Here is a 24,745-nt window from a genome sequence, read left to right as displayed (position 1 = left end):
CAGCTCCCAACAGAGGAGTGGCAGCCTCTCCTCCACAGTGAACATTCCACCTGGCCACACGTAGTGGTTTTTTGTTGTTTCTGGAGGAGCCCTGAGGGTAAGGATTCAATCTCCTGGCTCATAGACGCCTGTCCCCCCAGGGCTTCCAGCACAAGCTTATTAATTCAATGTTTCCGTCATGGTTTAGTGGTAATTAATTGCAGGTGGAGGGGTTACCAGTCCCTCGCACCCATCCAGAGTCCCCTTTTGGCCGCTGTGGTGTTCACACGAGCCATGAGGGGAAAGGCCAATCAGAATTGGCCCTCCCCCCAAAGCACTACACATGACAGCGTTTCCTGTCCGACACCACGAGGAGGTAGGGGGTTGTTTTGCCAGTAATAATATACTCTTTGGTTCTTTCGGTAAAGTCACGTATAAAGATAAAATAATAAATTAAATAATTGCATACGACGTTTCGATTGCAACACAAGCAATCATCATCAGGTATAAATGAAATAGCAACAAAAATCTAACCAGAAAACTATAGACATACATATAAGCAGACAGATATCACAGAGATACATAAAGAGAGAACACACATAGGCACGGATGGTTGTCCAGTATCGATGTGCTGGTCCGTTGGTGACAGAGCATGGTTACATTGCCCACAGTTTCCAGCTGGTACGTCCCCTAAGCTGCATAAGCCCTGGCAAGGACCCGTGGAAGTGGTCGAGGTTAAACGGCCACAGTGTGAACGTATACGGGTGGGCCGTCGCCGTTGGTTTGTCCATCCATCTTGGTTGAAGCCGTTTGTTCCTCCGCGGATCGCCTCTCCATCTCCAAAAATTGGTCTGCCGGTGTATGGTGTCTCCGACGAGCCGGGGATGGTGTGTTCGGAGGACGTACATCAGAAAGATTGTGTCATGCCGCCCACAGCATCTGAGCCTGTAACCGTGGACGGCCGTCGAAGACTCGCCGGGATAGAGGAGATGCCTGCTGCCGCCGAGCCTGCTGCACCTGCGCCTCCTGTTTTGCAGTCCGCATCTCCGGCTGTTCCGGTGGTGTGCACACCGCCCGAGTAGGAGCGCAAGACCGTCCTCGTCGACGGACTGGCATCGCGAACTCGGTCCAAATGCTTGCTATTCCGTTGATTCCTTGTTCTGAGTGTTGCTCCGGAATGGCGGAGAGGTTGTGGTTGTTGTTCAGTTCTGTTATTTTTCCTCTGTCTTGTTCCCCTTCGTAATTTTCCCTTCCCTCCTTGTTCCCTTATGTTGGGTGTTGATTGTTCCTGCGGATTGTCCCGCCCTTTAAGGAAGATAACTCGAGTCGTGCTTTTATAGCTCTTAATTGTCGTGCTTATTCTGCACATGGGTGCACTTACCTGTTAATTGTGTATTAGCCGGGAAGGCTACATTTTTTATTACAGGGCGGGGGGGGTGATTTAATGACATGATGACTCCTGCTGGTTGGACATGGGAAGCACGGATACAGGCACCGCTAGAACAACATTCAATCCGAAAGAGAGAGGAATCTGGGCCAAAGGTAATGGGCGGGGCTGGCTGGAATGCTCCAGGAACCCGCGCAAAGGTTCCTTGATAGGGCGTGGCCAGAGGCGGAGCCTAGCCGTGCCTGCAGGAGGAGGACTCGGGGTTCGTGAGTGGACCGTGGAACCACGCCGTGTGATCGATTGTGTGTGGAGCCAGTAGAGTGCTAACATCTAGGTTGTATATCATGAGAAGAAAGGTTGGCTTGCGCTGTGCCATGTGTGAATAAAGAAGAAGTGCCCTCTACATGACGAGTCGCGGAAGTCACTAATTACAATAGTATTTATACTTGTAGTAGGTTCTGTTCCATGTTACAATCCACCATCCCATCTCCACTACCAGTAGTCATAGTCCTAGTAGTAATAGTACTCATACTAGTAGTCATAGTCCTAGTAGTAATAGTTTTCATACTAGTAGTCATAGTCCTAGTAGTAATACTACTCATACTAGTAGTCCTAGTAGTAATAGTACTCATAGTAGGAGGTTCCGTTCCATGTTACGATCAATCATCCCATCTCTAATTATAGAAGTGATAGTCCTAGTAGTAATAGTACTCATACTAGTAGTTATATTAATAGTAGTAATAGTACTCATACTAGGAAGTGTCATAGGTTATGCACCAGGTCGGAGAGAGAATGGCTGGGGGGAGGTGGGGGGAGTGGCTGGGGAGGTGGGGGGGGAGTGGCTGGGGAGGGGGCGTGGTCTATAAGGGGGAGGAGTCGGTACGACCCCTGACCCCGCCAGTCGCTCAGCCGCCTCCTCCCCGCAGCCTCGGCCTCAATCGCGAGCAGCCCCTCACCACCGACTCCTCACCACCACCACCTACTCACCACCGCCTACTCACCACCTACTCACCACCTACTGACCATCGCTTCCTCACCACCGCCTACTCACCACCACCACCTACTCACCACCACCTACTCACCACCGCCTACTCACCACCGCTTCCTCACCACCGCTTCCTCACCACCACCGCCCACTCACCACCACCACCTACTCACCACCACCACCTACTCACCACCACCTACTCACCACCACCTACTCACCACCACCACCTACTCACCACCACCACCTACTCACCACCGCTTCCTCACCACCGCCGCATACTCCACATCGCCCCCCCACCACCGCCTTATCACCAACTCACCACCACCACATCATCATCAAGGCCTCCTCACCGCCTACTCACAACCAGCTCCTCACCACCGCCTCTTCTTCCTCACCACCAGGACCGCCTCCTCACCACCGCTGCGACTGCACCGTTCTCTTCTCGTCCCCTGCTTCAGCTCAGGTTCATAGTGTCTGTGTCACAGTGTCTCAGTGTCACAGTGTATGTGTCACAGTGTCTGTGTCACAGTGTCTGTCACTGTGTCTGTGTCTTAGTGTCACAGTGTCCGTGTCACAGTGTCCGTATCACAGTGTCTGTGTCACAGTGTCAGTGTCACAGTGTCTTAGTGTCTGTGTCACAGTGTCGGTGTCTTAGTGTCACAGTGTCTGTGTCACAGTGTCAGTGTCACAGTGTCTTAGTGTCACAGTGTCTGTGTCACAGTGTCTGTGTCACAGTGTCAGTGTCACAGTGTCTGTCACTGTGTCTGTGTCTTAGTGTCACTGTGTCTGTGTCACAGTGTCTGTGTCACAGTGTCTGTATCACAGTGTCAGTGTCACAGTGTCTTAGTGTCTGTGTCACAGTGTCTGTGTCACAGTGTCGGTGTCTTAGTGTCACAGTGTCTGTGTCACAGTGTCTGTGTCACAGTGTCAGTGTCACAGTGTCTGTGTCACAGTGTCTGTCTGTGTCACAGTGTCTGTCTGTGTCACAGTGTCTTAGTGTCACAGTGTCTGTATCACAGTGTCTGTCTGTGTCACAGTGTCACAGTGTCTGTGTCACAGTGTCACAGTGTCTGTGTCACAGTGTCACAGTGTCTTAGTGTCACAGTGTCTGTGTCACAGTGTCTGTGTGCTTATGACCGGCTCCAGTTTATCAGCAGAGGTCTCACGCCGAATCAGTCGAGCGGCAATATCTTTTCATCGGTTGCGTAACGCTGTGTGGAAGCTACCTGGTCTGTCGCTCCGCACGAAGCTTCAGGTCTTCTCGGCCACGGTCATTCCCTCCCTTTACGCTTGCGAAACGTGGACCCCCCTAGTGGAGCATCTTCGCCGGTTGGAAACATTTAGGCTGGCCTGCCTACGATCCATCCTGGGTTTAACCAGGCTGGATTGTGTGAGGAGCTCACAAGTCCTTGAAAGATCTGGGCAAAGTCCCATCAGTGAGCTCCTCCGGCAGGCAAGGCTGCGTTGGCTGGGTCATGTAGCCCGCATGCCCAGCCACCGCATGCCTAAACAGCTTTTGTTCGGCCGGATCGAGGGGGCTAAACGGGCGCGGCACGGGCTAGAGAAGAGATGGAGTGATGTGGTACAGGAGGACGTGGAGCTGAGTGGACTTGCCGATGACTGGTACCAGCGGTGTCAAGATCGGCCTCAGTGGAGGAGGCTCGTGAAGGACGCTACTGGGCAGTTGGAGGCAGTCGCCCTCCAACAACAACGGAGGGCGGAGGAGCGACGCTCACAACAACGAGCGGAGCGCCGGGTGGCTAAAGCACAGCAAGTTGGCACAGTAGGGGGCACAGGTGGTGCATCAGCCAGTCATCTCGGTCATCTCGGTCAGTCGACCCGTGGCACATGGGTCTGCCCCGTGACCTCCTGCCAGCGGGCGTTCGACACTTCACGTGGCCTCAGGGTGCACATGGCCTGGCACAAGCGTCGTGGTGACGTCACCGCCACTTAGTGGCGAATGGCGGTTGTTGTTGTTGTGTCACAGTGTCTGTGTCACAGTGTCTGTATCACAGTGTCTGTGTGTGTGTCACAGTGTCAGTGTCACAGTGTCTTAGTGTCAGAGTGTCTGTGTCACAGTGTCTGTGTCACAGTGTCTGTCTGTGTCACAGTGTCTTAGTGTCACAGTGTCTGTATCACAGTGTCTGTCAGTGTCACAGTGTCTGTGTCACAGTGTCACAGTGTCTTAGTGTCACAGTGTCTGTGTCACAGTGTCAGTGGCACAGTGTCAGTGTCACATTGTCTGTGTCACAGTGTCTGTGTCACAGTGTCAGTGTCACAGTGTCTGTCACTGTGTCTGTGTCTTAGTGTCACTGTGTCTGTGTCACAGTGTCTGTGTCACAGTGTCTGTATCACAGTGTCTGTGTGTGTGTCACAGTGTCAGTGTCACAGTGTCTTAGTGTCAGAGTGTCTGTGTCACAGTGTCTGTGTCACAGTGTCAGTGTCTTAGTGTCACAGTGTCTGTGTCACAGTTGGGTGGCTAAAGCACAGCAAGTTGGTACAGTAGGGGGCACAGGTGGTGCATCAGCCAGTCATCTCGGTCATCTCGGTCAGTCGACCCGTGGCACCTGCTGGGTCTGCCCCGTGACCTCCTGCCAGCGGGCGTTCGACACTTCACGTGGCCTCAAGGTGCACATGGCCTGGCACAAGCGTCGTGGTGACGTCACCGCCACTTAGTGGCGAATGGCGGTTGTTGTTGTTGTGTCACTGTGTCTGTGCCGCAGTGTCTGTGTCGCAGTGTCTGTGTCATTGTGCTGATCGACGCCCGGGTGCGATCAAGGGATGGCTCCCTATTGGTCAACCACGTTATGTATGCCGATGATTTGGTAATAGCTGCTCATTCAGAAGAGGAGTTGGAGACGCTGCTGCTGAGACTGGAGCGTGCCACTAAGAGGTGGGGCCTTACCATCAGCCCCACCAAAACTAAGCACCTGCCTGGGTATTTTGTAGCATCGGGCACTCCACCCCCACAACTCCCAATCGGTGATGGGGCAGTTGTGGAGAGAGTGGAGAGTTTCCCATACCTGGGCAGTGTGCTTATGACCGGCTCCAGTTTATCAGCAGAGGTCTCACTCCGAATCAGTCGAGCGGCAATATCTTTTCATCGGTTGCGTAACGCTGTGTGGAAGCTACCTGGTCTGTCGCTCCGCACGAAGCTTCAGGTCTTCTCAGCCACGGTCATTCCCTCCCTTCTCTACGCTTGCGAAACGTGGACCCCCCTAGTGGAGCATCTTCGCCGGTTGGAAACTTTTAGGCTGGCCTGCCTACGATCCATCCTGGGTTTAACCAGGCTGGATTGTGTGAGGAGCTCACAAGTCCTTGAAAGATCTGGGCAAAGTCCCATCAGTGAGCTCCTCCGGCAGGCAAGGCTGCGTTGGCTGGGTCATGTAGCCCGCATGCCCAGCCACCGCATGCCTAAACAGCTTTTGTTCGGCCGGATCGAGGGGGCTAAACGGGCGCGGCACGGGCTGGAGAAGAGATGGAGTGATGTGGTACAGGAGGACGTGGAGCTGAGTGGACTTGCCGATGACTGGTACCAGCGGTGTCAAGATCGGCCTCAGTGGAGGAGGCTCGTGAAGGACGCTACTGGGCAGTTGGAGGCAGTCGCCCTCCAACAACAACGGAGGGCGGAGGAGCGACGCTCACAACAACGAGCGGAGCGCCGGGTGGCTAAAGCACAGCAAGTTGGCACAGTAGGGGGCACAGGTGGTGCATCAGCCAGTCATCTCGGTCATCTCGGTCAGTCGACCCGTGGCACCTGCTGGGTCTGCCCCGTGACCTCCTGCCAGCGGGCGTTCGACACTTCACGTGGCCTCAGGGTGCACATGGCCTGGCACAAGCGTCGTGGTGACGTCACCGCCACTTAGTGGCGAATGGCGGTTGTTGTTGTGTCATTGTGTCTGTGTCATTGTGTCTGTGTCACAGTGTCTGTGTCACAGTGTCTGTGTCAGGTTCAAGCAGGGAGTGGCTTATCTTCCAAACAAAGAATGAAGAGGTCATGGGAGGGTGGCGTGGTGAGGTGTGGGAAGCTGTAATCTCCAGGCTACTGTGGGCTCACCTCCATCAATGGAAGGCGAGGAGTGGTTGTGGTGGTTGCTTATACTCATCGAAGATGAACGTCAGTGGAGTGGATATATACAAGGTCGATGAGTCAGATGCCTTCAATGACCTGTCACAGGTGCTAGCTAAAGTTGCCCCTCGGGATAGTCATCCTGTTGGGTGACTTCAATGCCCAAGTTGGTCATGATGCTGGCACCCTGGGCTGGAGTGGTTGGAAGGCATGGGCCAGATCAGCTCAATAACAACGGTAGGGGGCTGCTAGATTTCTATGCAACCCATGGGCTTGTAACTATCAACATGCTGTTCTGGCATAGGCGCATGCACACAACATCATGGATGCATGCCTGGTCCAAACAACAACAACATCTGCTGGACTATATAGTGATGAAACAGTGAATGTGGGCCATGTCCTTGACTTAAGGACCTACTGTGGAACTGATTTGCCCACTGACCATTGGCTTGTCATATGTAAGATGCACCTGCCATTCTTCTATTCCGGTGGTGGGTGTCCATCTAGGACCCCATTCAAACCCACAGTGGCCTAGTCTCAGGAAGTTAATGAGAGTTGCAAGCGAGAATTTTATCATCGCATGCAGCTGGGTTTGCCGAGGGAAATGTGGCTCATGCAGCTGCAATGGCTGCATTGGGTACAGGTCCAAATCTGCTCAGAGACCCTGGCTAACAGGGGAGGTGTTCCAGGTGGCTGAGAAAAATCGACAGGCCAATTCCCACTACAGCATCCCACGTTTCAGAATGAGGAGGCTTGCTGCAGCTTTACCTCGGAGGTTTAGAGAGTGGTTGCTGAGGCGATGGCGTCTGCCTCAGTCGCTCGTGCTCACACATAACACTTTAATTCCATAAAAAAAATCTAAAAAGTAACTTGCAGTATCACACCTATCACCCTCCTGAGGGGAAAAAAAGGTGATTTAATCTCTGACCCCCAGGAACAGGTTTGCAGATTTGCTGAGCATTTCCGTGAGCTCTTGGGGGAGGGGAAATCCCTCAGCCCAGAAAACATCATGGGCCAAAGTGGGGATGACCCTGCTGAGGCTGTGGTGCCCCAAATATTGGAAGAAATAGTCGTCACCCCCTGTAAGTGACTGGCTGAAGTGCCATCTGTTGAGGAAGTATGAAAAGCAATCCAGAGTCTGAGACCCAGAAAATCGCCGGCAGAGATGATCTCCCCAAGCGAACTGCTGAGGGTGATGTTTGTGTGCAGACTGTCCTATATGACATCATGATAACAGTCTGGACTACTGGACAGGTTCTGCAGGTTTAGAAGAATGCCAGACTGTAACAACTACAGTGGCATATCCCTCGGTGTGCTGGAAAAGGTCCTGGCACGGATTATTCAGCATCACCTTGCCAGGCATGCTGAGGAGAGGCTTGCGGAACCCCAATGTGGATTTAGGCCAGGGTGGTCCTGCACAGATGCCATATTTTCTGTTCATCAACTACAGTCGTAGGGAATTCCAACAGCATCTACATTTCTGCTTTATTGACCTGGTCAAGGCCCATGATACCATCGATAGGTCTGGGCTCTCCCTGACTCTGCTCACAATGATGAAGGACCTTCATGATGGTCGGCAGGCCCGGGTAAAGCTACGTGGCCGGGAGTCGGAGCCATTCCCTTGGAGTGTGACAGGGATGTTCTCTGGCACCTACGTTATAGAAACAAATTTCGACCACGTAGTTAGAGAAGAATGCCATGGCTCTACTGGAGGAATTTCGATCTGGTACAGATACAATAGGATGCTGATCGATGCTCGGGTGCGGTAGAGGGATGGCTCCCTATTGGTCAGCCATGCTATGTTGTTGATGAGCTGGTGATTGCTGCTCACTCTAAATAGGAGTTGGAGGCACTGCTGCTGAACCTGGAGCATGCTATTAATAGGTAGGGCCTAACCATCAGCCCCACCAAAGCTAAACCCCTGCCTTGGCATTTTGTGTCATCAAACACTCCATTCCCTTAAATCCCCATTGGTGGGGTAGTTGTGGAGAGTGGAGAAGTTTCCATAAATGGGCAGTGTGCTTATGACCAGCTTTGGTTTGACAGCAGAGATCTCACTCCAAATCAGTCGCGTGGCATTATCCTTTCATCACCTGCGTAACGCTGTGTGGAAGCTACCTGGTCTTTCGCTCCACACAAAGCTCGGGTCTTCTCCGCCACAAACGTGGACCCCAATGGAACATCTTCGCCGGTCCATTCTGGGTTTAACCAGGCTGGATTGTGTGAGGAGCTTCGTCGGCCAGTAATCTCAGTCAACCCTTGGCACCTGGATCTGTGCCGTGACCTCCTGCCAGCAGCCATTCAACATTTCACATAGCCATGAAGTGCACATAGCCTGGCACAAGCGCCGTCGTGATTTCACCACCACTTAGTGGCGAATGGTGGTTGTTGGTGTCAGGTTCATAGTGATTTTGTCAGGTTCATAATAGCTGTGTTTGTTTCATAGTCATCTTGTCATGTTCGTAATGGATGTCTGGTTTGTAGTGATCATTTCAGTTCATAATGGCTATGTCTGTTCCATTGTGAACATGTCATGTTCATAATGGATATGGAGATTTAAAAAAGTGAAGTATTATTTTTTAAGTCATTTGTCTAACTTTCCTATTCTTTACACTCGTCTGTCGTGTTGTTGTTATGTTCTGACCCCCCCCCCCCCCCGTGTCCGCCCTTGCTGGACATCTGTAAAAAAATAAAGATCTTCATAGCTCATCGGATTCCTCCTCCGGCAGAAACATATTCCAACTGTTATTCATAGGATGTCGTGTTGTGCCACGGCGATGCCGCTGGAGGTGACCGGCGACAGCAGCAGCTTCCCGGCGTGGCTGGAGACGCAGGGCGTGAGCGCCGAGGTGGCCCGCGCCCTCGACTCGGAGCTGGGCATCCGCGACTACGGCCTCCTGCGCGCCTGCGTGGACGACGGGAGCGTCCGAGCGGAGCTGCTGGCCGCCGCTCGCCACCGCCTGCCCTTCGGGTTCTACGCGGCGCTGAGGCGCGCCGTGAAGGCCCTGCGACAGCCCGACGATGAAGACGGAGCAGGAGGAGGAGTGGAAGGAGGAGTGGAAGGAGGAGGAGCGGAACGAGGGGGAGCAGGAATCGCGGGAGGAGGAGCGGGAGGAGAAGGAGTGGAAGGAGGAGCGGGAGGAGACGCCGCAGGGGCGACGCTGCTGGGAGGCCTCGTGGAGGCGCTCCTCGCGCTCTTTGGCGGCCTCAGCCGCGAGCTGCTACTCTCCGCGGAGCGCCTGGGGGCGCTCACCGCTCACCGCCTCTGCCCCATAGTGTCCGGAGACGGCCAGGAGGGAGGGGATGGAGGAGGTCGCGGAGAGTGGGGCGAGGCCAACGGTAAAGAAACGGACAGACGATCGCGCTGTGGCATTCTCTCATGGAGTGACACAACACTCCACATTCAAAGGAGATGTTAACTACCTCTCCTGGTATGCAGGAGGATGTGGGTTCGATCCCTGACCCTGACACCTCTATATTTGGAGTCTGCGTCTCTCTCTCTCTCTCTCCGTGGTCACGTGAATTTCCATCCTCTGGTTTTTCTCCTCCACGTTCAGAATCGACATCGCGCGTTTAGAGTATTTGGCGGCTATAAATCTCCACGTGAGCTATCATGACGTGTGGCAAGGTCACCTCTGAAAAAGAGCTATATAACTCAGTGGGGCCTTACCTGTTAAGATAAAAATTTATTTGATTTAACGATTTCGTGACTGCACTTATTCATATTCTTTGGGTTTTTCGGTAAAGTCACGTAGATAGGTTCAAAGAAAATAACAAAAAATTACGACGTTTCCATCGCAACACAAGCGTTCGTCATCAGGAAGAGGGGGTTAGCTTCTAAAGGTAAACTGTTTATAAATGTAAGTGGTGGGCAGCGACCAATCATAGGGCTGCCTATGATTGGTGGGAAAACCCACCACCGTCGCGGTCGCTGCCCACCACCTACATTAACATTGGCTGCTGATATTTGGGCTACGCCCATTTCAAACCTTTATAAACAGTTTGCCTTTAGAAGCTAACCCCCTTTTCCTGATGACGAACGCTTGTGTTGCGATCGAAACGTCGTAGTTTTTTGTTATTTTTTGTTATTTTCTTTGAACCTATCTACGTCACTTTACCGAAAGACTCAAAGGATAAGATAAAAATAGTTTAGTTTATAATTCGATCAACACACAAACACACGTACGTGAACATGCAGGGGGTGCACACACATCCCTTTGAAAATAGGAACGGGTACACAGACACACGCACACACGCGAACACACAAACATATGCTTCCCCCACACCTCCCATTAGCACGGTTGGCGATGTACGCTGTGAAAGAATTTCAACATACACTACATTACTATACAATACACTATTCACTACACTATATACTACACTCCACTCCGCCACTGTGTTTAGTTTGTTGTCCCCCTGCACGTCCGATTAGCACGGTTGGCTAAGTACGGTGCGAAAGAAATTCAACGTACACGTCTTGTGGGGCATCCTGCACACAATCGCCACTCTTCCGTCAGCATTTCACTCGGCATGTCACCTGATCTCATGCTCTGGATCCACTCTTCATGGCTGCCACAGCAGCCAGCCACTCACAGTGCTCGGTTGCTTCCCCCGATATTTGAGGCACAACAGTCCCGGCAGGGTCAATATTTCGTGAGATCTGCCAACCCCTTTCCTTTTAAAGTGCTGAATTAAAGGCATGGGTCACCACTACCCCGCTTTAGCTCAATCCACAAAGAGAAAAGGCAAGTGCTGTTAACGAGTAGCAGCTATCAAGCCCGGCAAGGCACACGAGAGGGTGGGTGGCCAGCACCACGCCCGGCCACCTTTGTCTCCCCACTGGCGATGTTTACTACACACTGGACCAGGTACTTATTTGAGGCTGAGTCGACCTACGGGAGGCCAGTACTGGTTCAGATAATATCCAGGGTCGTAGCGCAGTGCACTATCTGCTACACTTCCACTCCAAAGTGTGTGTACATTGTCGATTTAAGTATGCAGAGAATATGCAGTACCTATGATTGGTTGGGTTATTCACAGTTAATGAAAATACTGTGTGTACATTATGTTAATTTATGACTACATTATGTTGATCTCAGAGTATTCGGAGAAGTATGTAGAACCTATTATTATTATTGGCTGCTACTCAACCCCTTCCTCATACGTGAACCTTGGCGAATTCTGCCTTGCACTTGCGTCATGCATCTGGCCACGGAGAGAGCGCCGAGTTGATTCCATGCGTCTGGACTTGTTGTGTGTGTTTGCGTGCGTGCGTGCGTGTGCAGAGGAGGAGGCGGTGGGGGATGATGCCCCAACGCACGACCCCCGGTGGGACACGATGGCGGTTAAGACGGAGACGTGCGGAGGTATTTTATCTTCAGGTCGCCCGCCTCGCCCACGTCACCACGTTACCACATTTACCACAGTCGTTAACAAACTGCAGCCGAACGCGATAAGTCCGCGGCGGCTACATGACCGAGCAGTTCCAAGGAGGTTCGAGTATGTACGCGGATAACAGAGCTTTAGCTGGATAACATTTGCGAGTATTGGCGGTACACTGGTGATAAATAACACACCGTGTTCGTATAAAACGGTGCTAAAATCTAAATTTCAAGTGACATTCGTTTTCCGACTGCTTCGACATTACGAGAATTCTGGTTTAGACACCACCACCCACCATCAACCACCACCAACCACCGACCACCACCCATCAACCACCCATCAACCACCATCAACCACCACCCATCAACCACCACCCATCAACCACCATGAATCACCACCCATGAACCACCACTCATGAACCACCACCCACCACCACACCGGCAATATTTTCTGACCGGGAGTTGCAAATCGCCAAAACGTTAATTTGTTAAAAGTGGCACACGCGATGGGAAAAATGTTACGTTGATGCACACGCAGTATCAGACCAGGGTGGGTGGAGTGAGTTTGAACCTCCGATTTAGCATGGTTGGCTACATAAGTTCAACATGCTTACGTACTACACTATACACTACACTACTATACACAACACGACACACTACACTCCTATACACTGCGCTAGTTTACACTACACTGCCTTACACTACACTATAAACTACACTACTATAGCACTACACTACTATGCACTACACTACTATACACTACACTACTATACACTACTATACACTGCACTGCTATACACTACACTGCTATACACAACACTGCTATACACTACACTGCCATACACTACATTGCTATACACTACACTATAAACTACACTGCTATACACTACACTGCTAGACACTACACTATACACTACAATACGATGCACGACACTACTATACACCACACCACTATACACCACGCCACTATACACTACACTGCTCTACTCTACATTACTATACACTACACTACACCACTCCTCCTCCGTCCTCCTCCGAGGAGGGGGGAGGGAGGAGGAGGGAGTGGTTGGTGTGAGTTGTGATGCAGGGGGGAGTGGTTGAGTTGGGTCTCTCCCCCACCCGTCCTCCTCCAGACACCGGCTCCGGAACAGCAGGCGCCTCTTACTCACCTGAATGGCCACTCGTCAAAGTGGAGCAGAAGTGCCGAGGTGAGACGTCAGGTGAAGGAAGAACCGCGTTCCTCCTTCACGCGCATTCCTCCTTCACGCGCGTGCCTCCTTCACGCGCGTTCCTTTTGGCATCGTTCTCTGGTCTGCTAACACTGCTGGTAAGACACGTGGCCATAAAGAAGGCTGCTGTCTCTGTTGTAGGCCAATCAGTTTCAAAGACAATCAGTACTGGATTATCTTAGTAGCAAAAGTAGCTGCAAATGCTACAAGCCCCGTACTTACAAGGGCCCCACGCTAAATGCTTTCAAGCTATCAATTCCGGTTCAGTGATTCTGCACTTACTCTATTACTGTATTACTAGACTGCTTTCAACTTTTATGAACGACCGGATGTTTAAGGTTTGCGATTTGTCGTATTATCTGGTTGTATAGAAAATGAAAAAATACAATTACTTTACTGTCCAAGTTAACATATGTAGTGGTGTTACGCACGCAGAGTTTGCAAACAGTAGTTGCATTAATGTACGGGGTTGCAGACAGTGAGGTCAGTTCAAGATAAGAAAGTGCAGGCTGGGTGACAGCAGGCAGAGAGAGGCCAGCAATTAGGGAAAGAGGCAGTGATTGGCTGGCTGCAAATGCAAACGCGGAGTAGGCGCCACGGAGGCGAGAGATAGTGGCGATAAGGGGGAGAACACGTGTCTGAGGCGTGGGGAGGACGCCGGCTTAATGAGGGCCATCTGGGGGCACTTAATGAGGAGGGGGATATAAGAGGAATGTGTGAGGCAGTTGGGTGAGTTGGTTGAAGATGAAGCAGTGAAGAGATTCGAGAGAAGTCCGGGACCTCGCCCTCCACACCTCGCCCTCCGCAGCGGTGTTGGCTGAACCCTCGCTGGGGGAACGGGCGAGGTTGGAGGTGCGGGTGTAGTAACAGGCTAGCAGTGGAGAGGCTAGCGGAATCTTTAGTCTGAGTGTGATAGGCCAGCAGAGAGAGAGTCTGTGACAGGCTAGGAGAGCGGGAAGTAACAGGCTAGCAGTGGAAGAGAGAGTAAGCTCGAAGTAGCAGGCTAGCACTGGAAGAGTTCGTGACAGGAGCGCATGGTGTTGAACAAGAGGAGCATCCGTGTGGGATGCTATGAATAACGTGACTCAGGAGAAAAGACGAAAGTGTCGGCGTGAATAAACACCACACTATACATATGCTACAGGCCCTGCACTAGCTTAATCTGGCACTGAAGACAATGCTTGTAATATTATCATCAGAGCGCGTTTGTTTGCATGTTTTGCCACAAGTACTGTGTGGTGAATGCAGACTTGATGTTTTTGCGACGCTCACAACACCGATTGGAGAGCCGGGCGGCTAAAACGCAGCGAGCTGGCACAGTAGGGGCCTGGCACAGCAGTCAACCCATGCCACCTGCTGGGCCTGTTCCATGACCTCCTGCACCTAGCCTGGCACAGCAGTCAACCCATGGCACCTCGTTCTGTCCCGTGACCTCCTCCTGCACCCTAGCCTCGCTAAAATGCAGCAAGTTGGCACAGTAAGGGGCACATGTGGTGTATCTGCCAGTCATCTCAGTCAGCCAACTCATGGCACCTGCTGTGTCTCTCCCGTGACCTTCTGTAAGCGAGCCTTCGACACTGTACGTGGTCCCAAAGTGCACCTGGCCTGGCACAGGCGCCGTAGTAACGTCACCGTCGCTTAGTGGCAAATGGCGGGTATTGTTATTGTATGAGAAGTCTTTTCAGGCTATATGGGGGATTTTTCCGTGTGTGTGTATGTATGAGCTGGTCCTGGGCCACCCCTAGATCGACTCGGCCTAACATGAGTACCTGGTGCGGTGTGTAAACATTGCCACTGGGGAATCAAAGGCGGTCTGGCGTGGTGCTGGCCACCTACCCCCTTGTGTACTGTGCCGGCCTTCATAGGTGCTCACTAACACCATTTTCCCCAACAGTCTGTGTTAAGGCTACACGGGGGATCTTTGCGTGTATGTGTGTACGAGACATCTTTTGATCTTTGTGTGTATGTATGTGTATGTTAGTGTCACGCTCCCACGCCCCCTTCATTCTTTTGTTCAGAAGAAGAGCCACTCCCTGTTGTTTGGTAGTCTCCTGCCCCGAGTAGAGGACTGTCCACCCCTCATGGTGGCAGGAGCCAGAGCCGGTCCACCGGACCTCCTGAATACAAATGCGTGGTGGTGAGGTGTGGGAAGCTGTAAGCCCCAGGCTACTTTGGGCTCGCCTTCCCATCAACCGGAGGCGAGGAGTGTTGGTCGTGGTTACTTATGCCCCCACCGAAGACGAACATCCGTGGAGGGATGCAGGCAAGACTGATGAGTCAGATGCCTTCTATGACCGCCTGTCACAGGTGCTGGCTAAAGTGGCCTCTCGGGATAGTCATCTTGTTGGGTGACTTCAATGCCCGAGTTGGTCATGATGCTGGCACCTGGTCTGGAGTGATTTGGAAGGCATGGGCCAGATCAGCTCAATAACAACGGTAGGAGGCTGCTAGATTTTTGTGGGCTGTGGGTTGTTCTTCATGCTTTTGGAGTCTCTGACCCTCTGCTCACGATTATTAAGGACCTTCATGATGGTGAGCGGGCCCGGGTAAAACTAGGTGGCCAGGAGTCGGAGCCATTCCCTGTTCACCTTGGGGTGCGACAGGGATGTCCTCTGGCTCCCACATTATTTAACATATTTTTCGACCACGTAGTTCGTAACGCTGTGTGGAAGCTACCTGGTCTGTCGCTCTGCACGAAGCTTCAGGTCTTCTCGGCCACGGTCATTCCCTCCCTTCTCTACGCTTGCGAAACGTGGACCCCCCTGGGTTTAACCAGGCTGGATTGTGTGAGGAGCTCACAAATCCTTGAAAGTTCTGGGCAAAGTCCCATCGGTGAGCTCCACCGGCAGGCAAGGCTGCGTTGGCTGGGTCATGTAGCCCGCATGCCCAGTCACCGCATGCCTAAACAGCTTTTGTTCAGCAGGATAGAGGGGGCTAAACGGACGTGGCACGGGCTAGAGAATATATGGAGGATGTGGAGCTGAGTGGACTTGCCGGTGACTGGTACCAGCAGTGTCAAGATTGGCCTCTGTGGAGGAGGCTCGTGAAAGACGCCTCTGGGCAGTTGGAGGCAGTCGCCCTCCAACAACAACGGAGGGCGGAGGAGCGGCGTTCACAACAACGAGCGGAGCGCCGGGTGGCTAAAGCACAGCAAATCGGCATAGTAGGGGGCACAGGTGGTGCATCAGTCAGTCATCTCACTCAATCGACTTGTGGCACCTGGGTCTGCCCCGTGACCTTCTGCCAGTGGGCGTTCGACACGTGGCCTCAAGGTGCACATAGCCTGGCACAAGCGTCGTGGTGACGTCACCGTCACTTAGTGGCGAATGGCGGTTGTTGTATGTTAGTGTATTAGAAGTCTGTTGATCTTTGCGTGTGTGAATGAGACGTCTGTTGATCTCTGTGAGTGTGTGTGTTTGTGAGAAGGCTGTTGATCTTTTGCGTGTGTGTGAGAAGCCTGTTGATCTCTGCGCGTGTGTGTGTGTATGATAGTGTATGAGAAGTCTGTTAAAGGTTATACGGGGGTTCTTTGCCTTTTTGAAGAGCACGAATCGCACCGGGAAGCCCCGCGCTCTGTCGAGGCCTCTTACTTCACCACGCCCAACGGCGGAGGCACGGATCCCAGCGTGGAGGTGACGGGCCGGGTCCCCTGTGGGTCCCCGTGGGTCCCGTTGGACCAGCAGCAGCAGGGGGTTGTGGGGGGTGTGGGTTCCCAGAGCGCCGGGGATGAGGGGGACGACGCCGGAGTGGAGGCTGCCATAAATGGTAAGACGGGGGTGGGGGAAGGGATGACATTAATTTATACCACCAGGTAAAGCTCCACCGAGCTCCACCGAGCTCCACCGAGCTCCATCGCTCTTTTTCAGAAGTGACCTGGCTATCACAACTGATAGATCAACAAAGTAACTGATATCATCATCATCACGTGGAGATTTATACCAACAGCCACATACTATAAACACACATTTATACACTCGTAGAAACTGGTACAGAACCATAGCGACCCATACTCATGTAGAACCATAGTGACCCATACTCATATAGCCGTCTACTGAAATAGAACCAAAGAGACCCACATAAACTAAAAGATACCCTGAGAGACTCATACTCATTCAGACCCATACTCTTATAGAACCATAGAGACCCACAGAAACCCACAGAGACCCAGAGAGACTCATACTCATTGAGACCTATACTCAAACTATAACTATTTTTATTGAACCAAATAAGGCCCAATGAGCGATATAGCTCCTTTTCGGAATCGAGTTGGCCACAAACGTTAACTCAACGAAGTGGCTTACCATCACGCGGAGTTTTAGAGCAGACAAATACTCTAAACGCACGGTTTCTAAATGTGGAGGTAAAAAGCAGAGGAGCTCAGGATAAATCAACGAGACCCTGGGGAGAGAGAACACACAGACTCCAAATATATAGCAGGTGTCAGGATTGGGATCGAATCCACGACCTCCTTTAGACCAGGTGAGGTACAAAATACATATTCTTAGGTTTTTTCGGTAAAGTCACGTAGGTAAAACATCAAAATTAATGAAAATAAAATAAAATAAAAACAAAAATCACGACGTTTCGGAGGCAACACAAGTCTCCGTCATCAGGTGGAACCGTCACAGCCGAATTAGCTGCATCAAGTGAGGCATTCATTCAAGAAGTAATCTCTTATAAGCAAGTTGAAGGGGGGAGGAGAGGGGGGGGGGGAGCTCATCAGAATGTGGTAGCCAATGAATGGAACACATCGGGAGGGAGGGGGGCGGGGCTCAAAGACAGCACGGAGCGCTAAGCACAACGCATCGGGAGGGGGAGGGGGGGGGGGCCAAAACAATGGACGACGGCTTGGACGCGGCTGCCGCTGCACACGCCAACACAATGGACAGAGAGGGGGGAGGGGAGGTCTGATACACATGATAGACAAAAGAACGAAAATGCCCATGTTTATACCAATGCTGGCTGAACAATGAAGAGAGCACTGCCAAAAAATAACTGGGGATGTTAACACTCGGTAAAGTAAAGTAAAATAGTGCCTGTCAGATAAGATGGTCCAAAAAAGTGTAATTAAGTCTTTTTTGCGTGGTTGATAACATCTTTCCAATGATTACTAAGTTTGTACCCATCATCACGGTTGAAATTATGTCTGTGTTTGTATATTTGTATGGCTTCGTGTACAAACCTTTGATGGTAGCCGGGAGGTTTGCAGAGAACCTTGGTCTCGGAAAAGACAATTTCATGAGAGCCCACCGAGTTGTAGCAATGATCGGCAACGGCAGAAGAATCAGTTCTGCCGTGTTTCAGATCTGACTTGTGTTCGCGGACACGATCAGAAACATGACGTTTCGTTTCTCCAATGTAGCAATCACCACAAATGCAACTCAATTTGTAGACTCCAGGATACTGTAAGTCAGGAACGACATCCTTCACAGATGGAATCAGATCACGGATTTTATGCACTGTACTGAATCGGACTTGGATCTTATGTTTGTTTAGAATTTTGGAGATCTTTTTGGTCACGCCTGCTATGTATGGTAACGTGATGGTTTTGGTCGGAGTTTCAAGTGGCTGTTTCTGTGTGGTGGGAGAGACAGCTTGGCGGATAGTACGGTCAGAGTATCCGTTCATCCTGAGGGCCCGATGTACATGTCTTAATTCACCGGTCAGGTGGTGTTTGTCAGAAATGCCATGGGCTCTGTGGTATAGCGTTTTGATGAGAGAATTCTTTTGAGATGGGTGGTGGTGGGAATCCGGTTTCAAGTAGGAATCTGTGTGGGTGGCTTTCCTGTAGACAGAATGTCCCAAGGATCCGTCAGGCCTCCTCTCAAATAGAATATCCAAGAATGGTAGTTTACCGTCTTTCTCCACTTCCATGGTGAATCTGATGGATGGGTGTCTAGAATTGATGTGGTCCAAGAAGTGGTTCAATGCTGGGAGGCCATGTGGCCAGATGACGAAAGTGTCATCCACATACCTCTTCCACAGGGAAGGACGCAGGGTAGATGTCTGGATGGCGTCTGATTCAAACTTTTCCATGAACATGTTGGCTATAACTGGTGACAAAGGGGAGCCTATAGGGGTACCCTCATTCTGTTTGTAGAAGGTGCCATTCCAGGTAAAATAGGTGTTGGTGAGGCAATGCCTAACCAGCGCAGGTGCATCAGAATTCAATCCATGTTGGACTAAGTCCTCAATTATTGTTAGGGTGTCCGGTACTGGGACTTTGGTAAACAAAGATACTACATCAAAGCTGACGAACTGATTCTTCTGCCGTTGCCGATCATTGCTACAACTCGGTGGGCTCTCATGAAATTGTCTTTTCCGAGACCAAGGTTCTCTGCAAACCTCCCGGCTACCATCAAAGGTTTGTACACGAAGCCATACAAATATACAAACACAGACATAATTTCAACCGTGATGATGGGTACAAACTTAGTAATCATTGGAAAGATGTTATCAACCACGCAAAAAATACTTAATTACACTTTTTTGGACCATCTTATCTGACAGGCACTATTTTACTTTACTTTACCGAGTGTTAACATCCCCAGTTATTTTTTGGCAGTGCTCTCTTCATTGTTCAGCCAGCATTGGTATAAACATGGGCATTTTCGTTCTTTTGTCTATCATGTGTATTAGACCTCCCCTCCCCCCTCGCTGTCCATTGTGTTGGCGTGTGCAGCGGCAGCCGCGTCCAAGCCGTCGTCCATTGTTTTGGCGCCGCTCCCCCCCCCCTCCCGATGCGTTGTGCTTAGCGCTCCGTGCTGTCTTTGAGCCCCGCCCCCTCCCTCCCGATGCGTTCCATTCATTGGCTACCACATTCTGATGAGCTCCCCCCCCTCTCCTCCCCCCTTCAACTTGCTTATAAGAGATTACTTCTTGAATCATTGCCTCACTTGATGCAGCTAATTCGGCTGTGACGGTCCCACCTGATGACGGAGACTTGTGTTGCCACCGAAACGTCGTGATTTTTGTTTTTATTTTATTTTATTTTCATTAATTTTGATGTTTTACCTACGTGACTTTACCGAAAAAACCTAAGAATATGATTCCTTGCAGTCACGAAAGCTTCAAATCTAGTACAAGATACAGTTTCTTTTGGTTAGATCCTACATATATAAATGTGTCGTTAAACCCGCCACCATCCGACAAAGCCAACTAGTAAGGTTTGTCACATAAACAGAATGTGCCAATTCGTCACGAGTACAGCACACCAGTGTGTTGGAGAGCCAAGCCACAAAATTTACAATCAAGAGTACGACGTTTCGCCAGTAATTACAACTAGCTTCATCAGGCGACAGCCAGATTTGTGGAGAAAATCTGTTTCGTTCCTTAAATAGAGGAGTAGATGCGATGGCAACACTTGAGCACTTCTTGGGTGAAGTGGGGTGGGGGATTATTGAATGAATATCCATGACTATGAGTATCCATTGGTAGTTGGGTTATTTATATGGTAATCAACGTACATTATGCATGTACATTATGCAAAACGCATTGTACTTGTCCATCCTGTCGGTTGTGTGTACTAAAATAGTCCTACCAATGGTAATCCCTATTGAAGTATGATGAATTGTTTCGGCATGCATTTAAACCATTTTTGGATGTTCTAATCGAAAAAAGACCAGATGGCTCAATGGGACACTGTCTACAGGAAAGCCACCCATACGGATACCTACCTAAAACCTGACTCCCACCACCATCCATCCCAGAAGAATTCCCTCATCAAAACTCTACACCATAGAGCTCGATGTATCTCTGACCATCACCACCTAGCCAGTGAACTGGAACACGTACAGAAAGAACCATCTGAGGACCCAATCAAAACCATCACCTTGTCATACATAGCAGGGGTCACCAAAAAAATTTCCAAAACCATGAGCAAACAAGATCCGGGTTCGATTTAACACAGTACATACAATTCGTGATCTGATCCCATCTGTGAAGGATGTGATCCCTGACATGCATTACCCTGGTGTCTACAAACTGAGTTGTCGTTGCGGCAGCAGTTACATTGGGGAAACAAAACGACATGTCTCGTTATTAACCAGGAAAAGTCTTAACTGACTGTGATGTTTTCATCCTACCTGCCTATGTCAGCTGTTATTTCCGGCTCTCTGTGTGTGTCTCTCTCTCTCTGCCTCTCTTAGATCTCTCATGCTCACATGTCCTTTGCATTGCACTCTCATGCCTTTGGATTGCACTGTCATGCTCACATGTCCTTTGGATTGCACTGCCATGCTCACATGTCCTTTGGATTGCACCCGTTGTGTTCCACTCATGCCTTAGGATTGCACCACTCTTCGATCTTACATTAACATCATGCTAATCTCTCACATTAACATAGCCACTTCCGTGCCCTCAATGAGGAGGACGCTCTCCTATCGTATAGTTACATGATAATTTCTCACATTAACATCACTAGCCCTGCCCATCTCCTATCCACCGTGATGACAGCTGTACGCGGTTGAGCACTGCAAGCGTACGTTCGCGATCCGACTCCGCTTTGCGAACGCTGCCCGCGGCTGCGCTCCCCCTCCAACCCCACCCTCACCCCCACCCCCGCGCTGTCACCCTGCAGGCGGCATACAGCGCCACCTCGCCAAGCGCAGCAGCAGCAACAACAACGGCGGCGGCGGCAACACCCCGAAGCGTCAGCGCCAACAGCACCAACAGCACCAACAACACCAACAACAGCAGCAACAGGAGGCGTCGGCGGCAGGCGAGCGTCCCTACGCGTGCGAGCAGTGCGGCCGCAGCTACGCGGAACTCTCCCACCTGCGCGTGCACAGGCGCACACACACAGGCGAGCGGCCCTACGTTTGCACCGAGTGCGGCCGCGGCTTCTCGCAGTCCTCCCATCTCAAGGTGCACCTGCGGTCGCACACAGGCGAGCGGCCACACGTCTGCGGCGAGTGTGGCAAGGGCTTCACGCAGCTCTACAACCTCAAGAGGCACCAGAGCACGCACGCGTGACGCTCCGCCGCGCCTCCCCCAGCGCGCTAGACGATGATGTAACATCGGAAGGAAAAGGCGTTCCAGACGGCGGCAGAAAGCAGGGCATCTGAAAGCGCCGCGCAGTGATCATCTTTGATGGTTTTCCAAAAACAGTTCTCAAGAAGTGCACCCGGGAACCCGGTTGATAGCGCCGCACTGTGTTGCGAATCCGGCGACCTGGATTTGATTCCCGCTCCAGGCCACCAACACGATTGAGTAGTATCTAAAGCAGTCCTGGGCCTCCCCTCCGTCAACTCGGCCTCAAATGGGTAGCTGGTGTGGTGTGTAGACATTGCCACTAGGACGTGGTGCTGGCCACCCCACCCCGCTAGTGTGCCGTGCCAGCCTTCGTAAGTGCTACTTGCTAACAGCACTTGCTCCTGCAGTCTGTTAGAGGCTGTACGGGGGACCTTTGTTGGAGTGTGCCATGGTGAAGGAGGCTCGTGATGGACCGCCGCTGCCACTACTACTTGGGTAGCTGTTAGGAGGAGGCAATTCGCCCCTCCAGCAGCAGCAACAACAACAGCAAAGGAGAGGGCGGCAGAGAGGGAAGTGACGCTCACGATAACAAGCGGAGGAGCCGGGCGGCAACAAAAAACTGCAGCAAGTTGGCACAGTAAGGAGGAGGTGGAAGCACACAGCTGGTGCTGGTGCATCTGCCCATTCATCTCAGTCGGTCAGACCCATGGCACCGGCGAGGTCTGAACAAAAAAATCCATAGCTCTCACATGAGGAAATGTACATATTGTTTAACTGTGAATAGCCCATCCAATAATAGGTACTGCATATTTATCTTCATGCTCTCTTTGATCAACATGTGTATATATAATTACCGACAAAACGTCACGGTGCACGAATTGGAAATGTGTGTTGTGGGTTTTCTCGCCAACGCACAACCGGTTAGTGCTGAACTTTTACACTAATTGGCGTTTTTTGTTTACGTGACAAACGCTTCCTGATTGGCTGTGTCCGGTGGTGGTGGTGGTGGTGGCAGATCTAACGGAACATTTATATCCACGCGATCTTACCCCAAAAAAAACTTATTATGGATAAGGGGGGAGGGGAGGGCGGGTGGTGCATCTGCCCCCCCACAAGAAGCTGTTCTCAAGAACTGAGTTTCCAACCCGGATTTCACACTGCACCAGGGAACCCGGTAGATAGCGCCGCACTTCGTTTCGAACCCGGCGATGGAACATTTGAACCAGTCCTGGGCCTTGGCCCCTAGGTACCTGGTGCGGTGTGCAAAAATCATCGCCCCTGGGTGAGACAAAGGCGGTCGGGCATGGTGTTGGCCACCCGACCCCCTTCGTGTGCCGTGCCGGCCTTCTTAGGTTGCTACTCGCTAACAACACTTGCCCTCCAACAGTCTGGGGGGATCTTTGTATTTACTGTGTGAAAGTGTATATATTAAGTAGATAATCAATTATCCGGAGGCTTCGAAGGGGAGAAGGGGGTGCTGGATTTTAAAAGGCCGAATGATCACTAATCATTGTTTAGAATAGCTTATTTTTGCACATGCTTGGATAACGTTATGTTTGTAGGTGTTGTGTATATGTTTAATAAGAATACAAATAGCCAAAAATAAATATCCTACTGTAAAAAGTTTCTGTATTTACTGCACCCTACTTACCACTCCAATCACGAAGACTGTAGTAAGTAGTACTACTCCGCTCTTGTTTCAGCAGCCATGTGTGTTTGACGATCGCCGGACTGATGCGAACACCGAATTGCACAGTGCACTTTTCGACGGATCGCACTGTGTATATTTTAATGTCTGGACTCCAGGATGGGTTCCGCAGGATTGGAAGGATGCCCTGGTAGACCCCCCTCTTTAAGAGGGGGGACCGCACAGACTAACAACTACAGCGGCATATCCCTCCTCAGTGTGCTGGGAAAGGTCCTGACAAGGATTATTCAACATCGCCTTGCCAGGCACGCTGAGGAAAGGCTTGCAGAGCCCCAATGTGGTTTCAGGCCAGGGCGGTCCTGCACGGATGCTATATTCTCTGTCTGCTACAGCAGTGGTATAGAAAGTTCCTACAAGACCTACATTTCTGCTTTATTGACCTGTTCAAGGCGAATGATACTATCAGTAGGCCTGGGCTATGGGCTGTTCTTCATCCTTTCAGAGTTACTGACTATCTGCTCATTATCATTAAGGACCTTCATGATGGTGGGCAGGTCCTGGGTAAAGCTACGTGGCCAGCAGTTAGAGCTATTCCCTGTTTACCTTGGGGTGCGACGGATGTCCTCAGGCTCCCACATTATTTAACATTATCTTTAACTGTACTGGAGGAATTTCCATCTGGTACAGATACAATGGGAGGCTGATCGATGCCCAGGTGCGGTCGAGGGATGGCTCCCTGTTGGTCAAATATGTTATGTATGCTGATGATCTGGTGATTGCTGCTCACTGAGAGTTGGAGTTAGAGATGCTGCTGCTGAACCTGGAGTATGCCACTAAGAGGTGGGGTGTTACCATCAGCCCAGCAAAACCAAGCACTTGCCTGGGTGTATTGTGCCATCAAACACTCTACCCCCTCAGCTACCCATTGATGATGGAGCAGGTGTGTAGAGAGTGTAGAGTTTCCCATACCTGGGCAGTGTGCTCATGAACAGCTCAGGTTTGACAGCAGAGGTCTCTCTCCGAAACAGCCGAACGGCTACCTGGTGTGTCACTCCACACGAAGCTTCGGGTCTTCTCGGCCACAGTGATTATGC

General features: G+C 51.1%; 1 protein-coding gene across 4 annotated transcripts; it reads left to right on the top strand.

Moving 5' to 3' along the window:
* Positions 1-2,245: 2,245 nt before the first annotated feature.
* On the top strand, positions 2,246-23,626 carry LOC144737621 (uncharacterized). 4 transcript variants are annotated; one of them, XM_078620389.1, is made up of 6 exons: positions 2,246-2,814; positions 9,176-9,759; positions 11,706-11,786; positions 12,935-13,009; positions 16,574-16,795; positions 21,609-23,626. In XM_078620389.1, the coding sequence occupies exons 2-6, from the start codon at positions 9,177-9,179 to the stop codon at positions 22,001-22,003; spliced, it is 1,356 nt and encodes a 451-aa protein (XP_078476515.1). In that variant the 5' UTR covers positions 2,246-2,814; position 9,176; the 3' UTR covers positions 22,004-23,626. The 4 variants fall into 4 exon arrangements, with proteins under 4 accessions (XP_078476515.1, XP_078476513.1, XP_078476514.1 ...); XM_078620387.1 differs by having other exon boundaries at positions 16,523-16,795; XM_078620388.1 differs by having other exon boundaries at positions 9,116-9,759; positions 16,523-16,795.
* The last annotated feature ends 1,119 nt before the right edge of the window (positions 23,627-24,745 follow it).

This window comes from Lampetra planeri, chromosome 72 (genome assembly GCF_965212315.1).
Source record: "Lampetra planeri chromosome 72, kcLamPlan1.2.h2, whole genome shotgun sequence".
Taxonomy (NCBI): Eukaryota; Metazoa; Chordata; class Hyperoartia; order Petromyzontiformes; family Petromyzontidae; genus Lampetra; species Lampetra planeri.
Note: the sequence above shows the minus strand (reverse complement) of the source record. Positions and strands in the feature narration are given on the sequence as shown.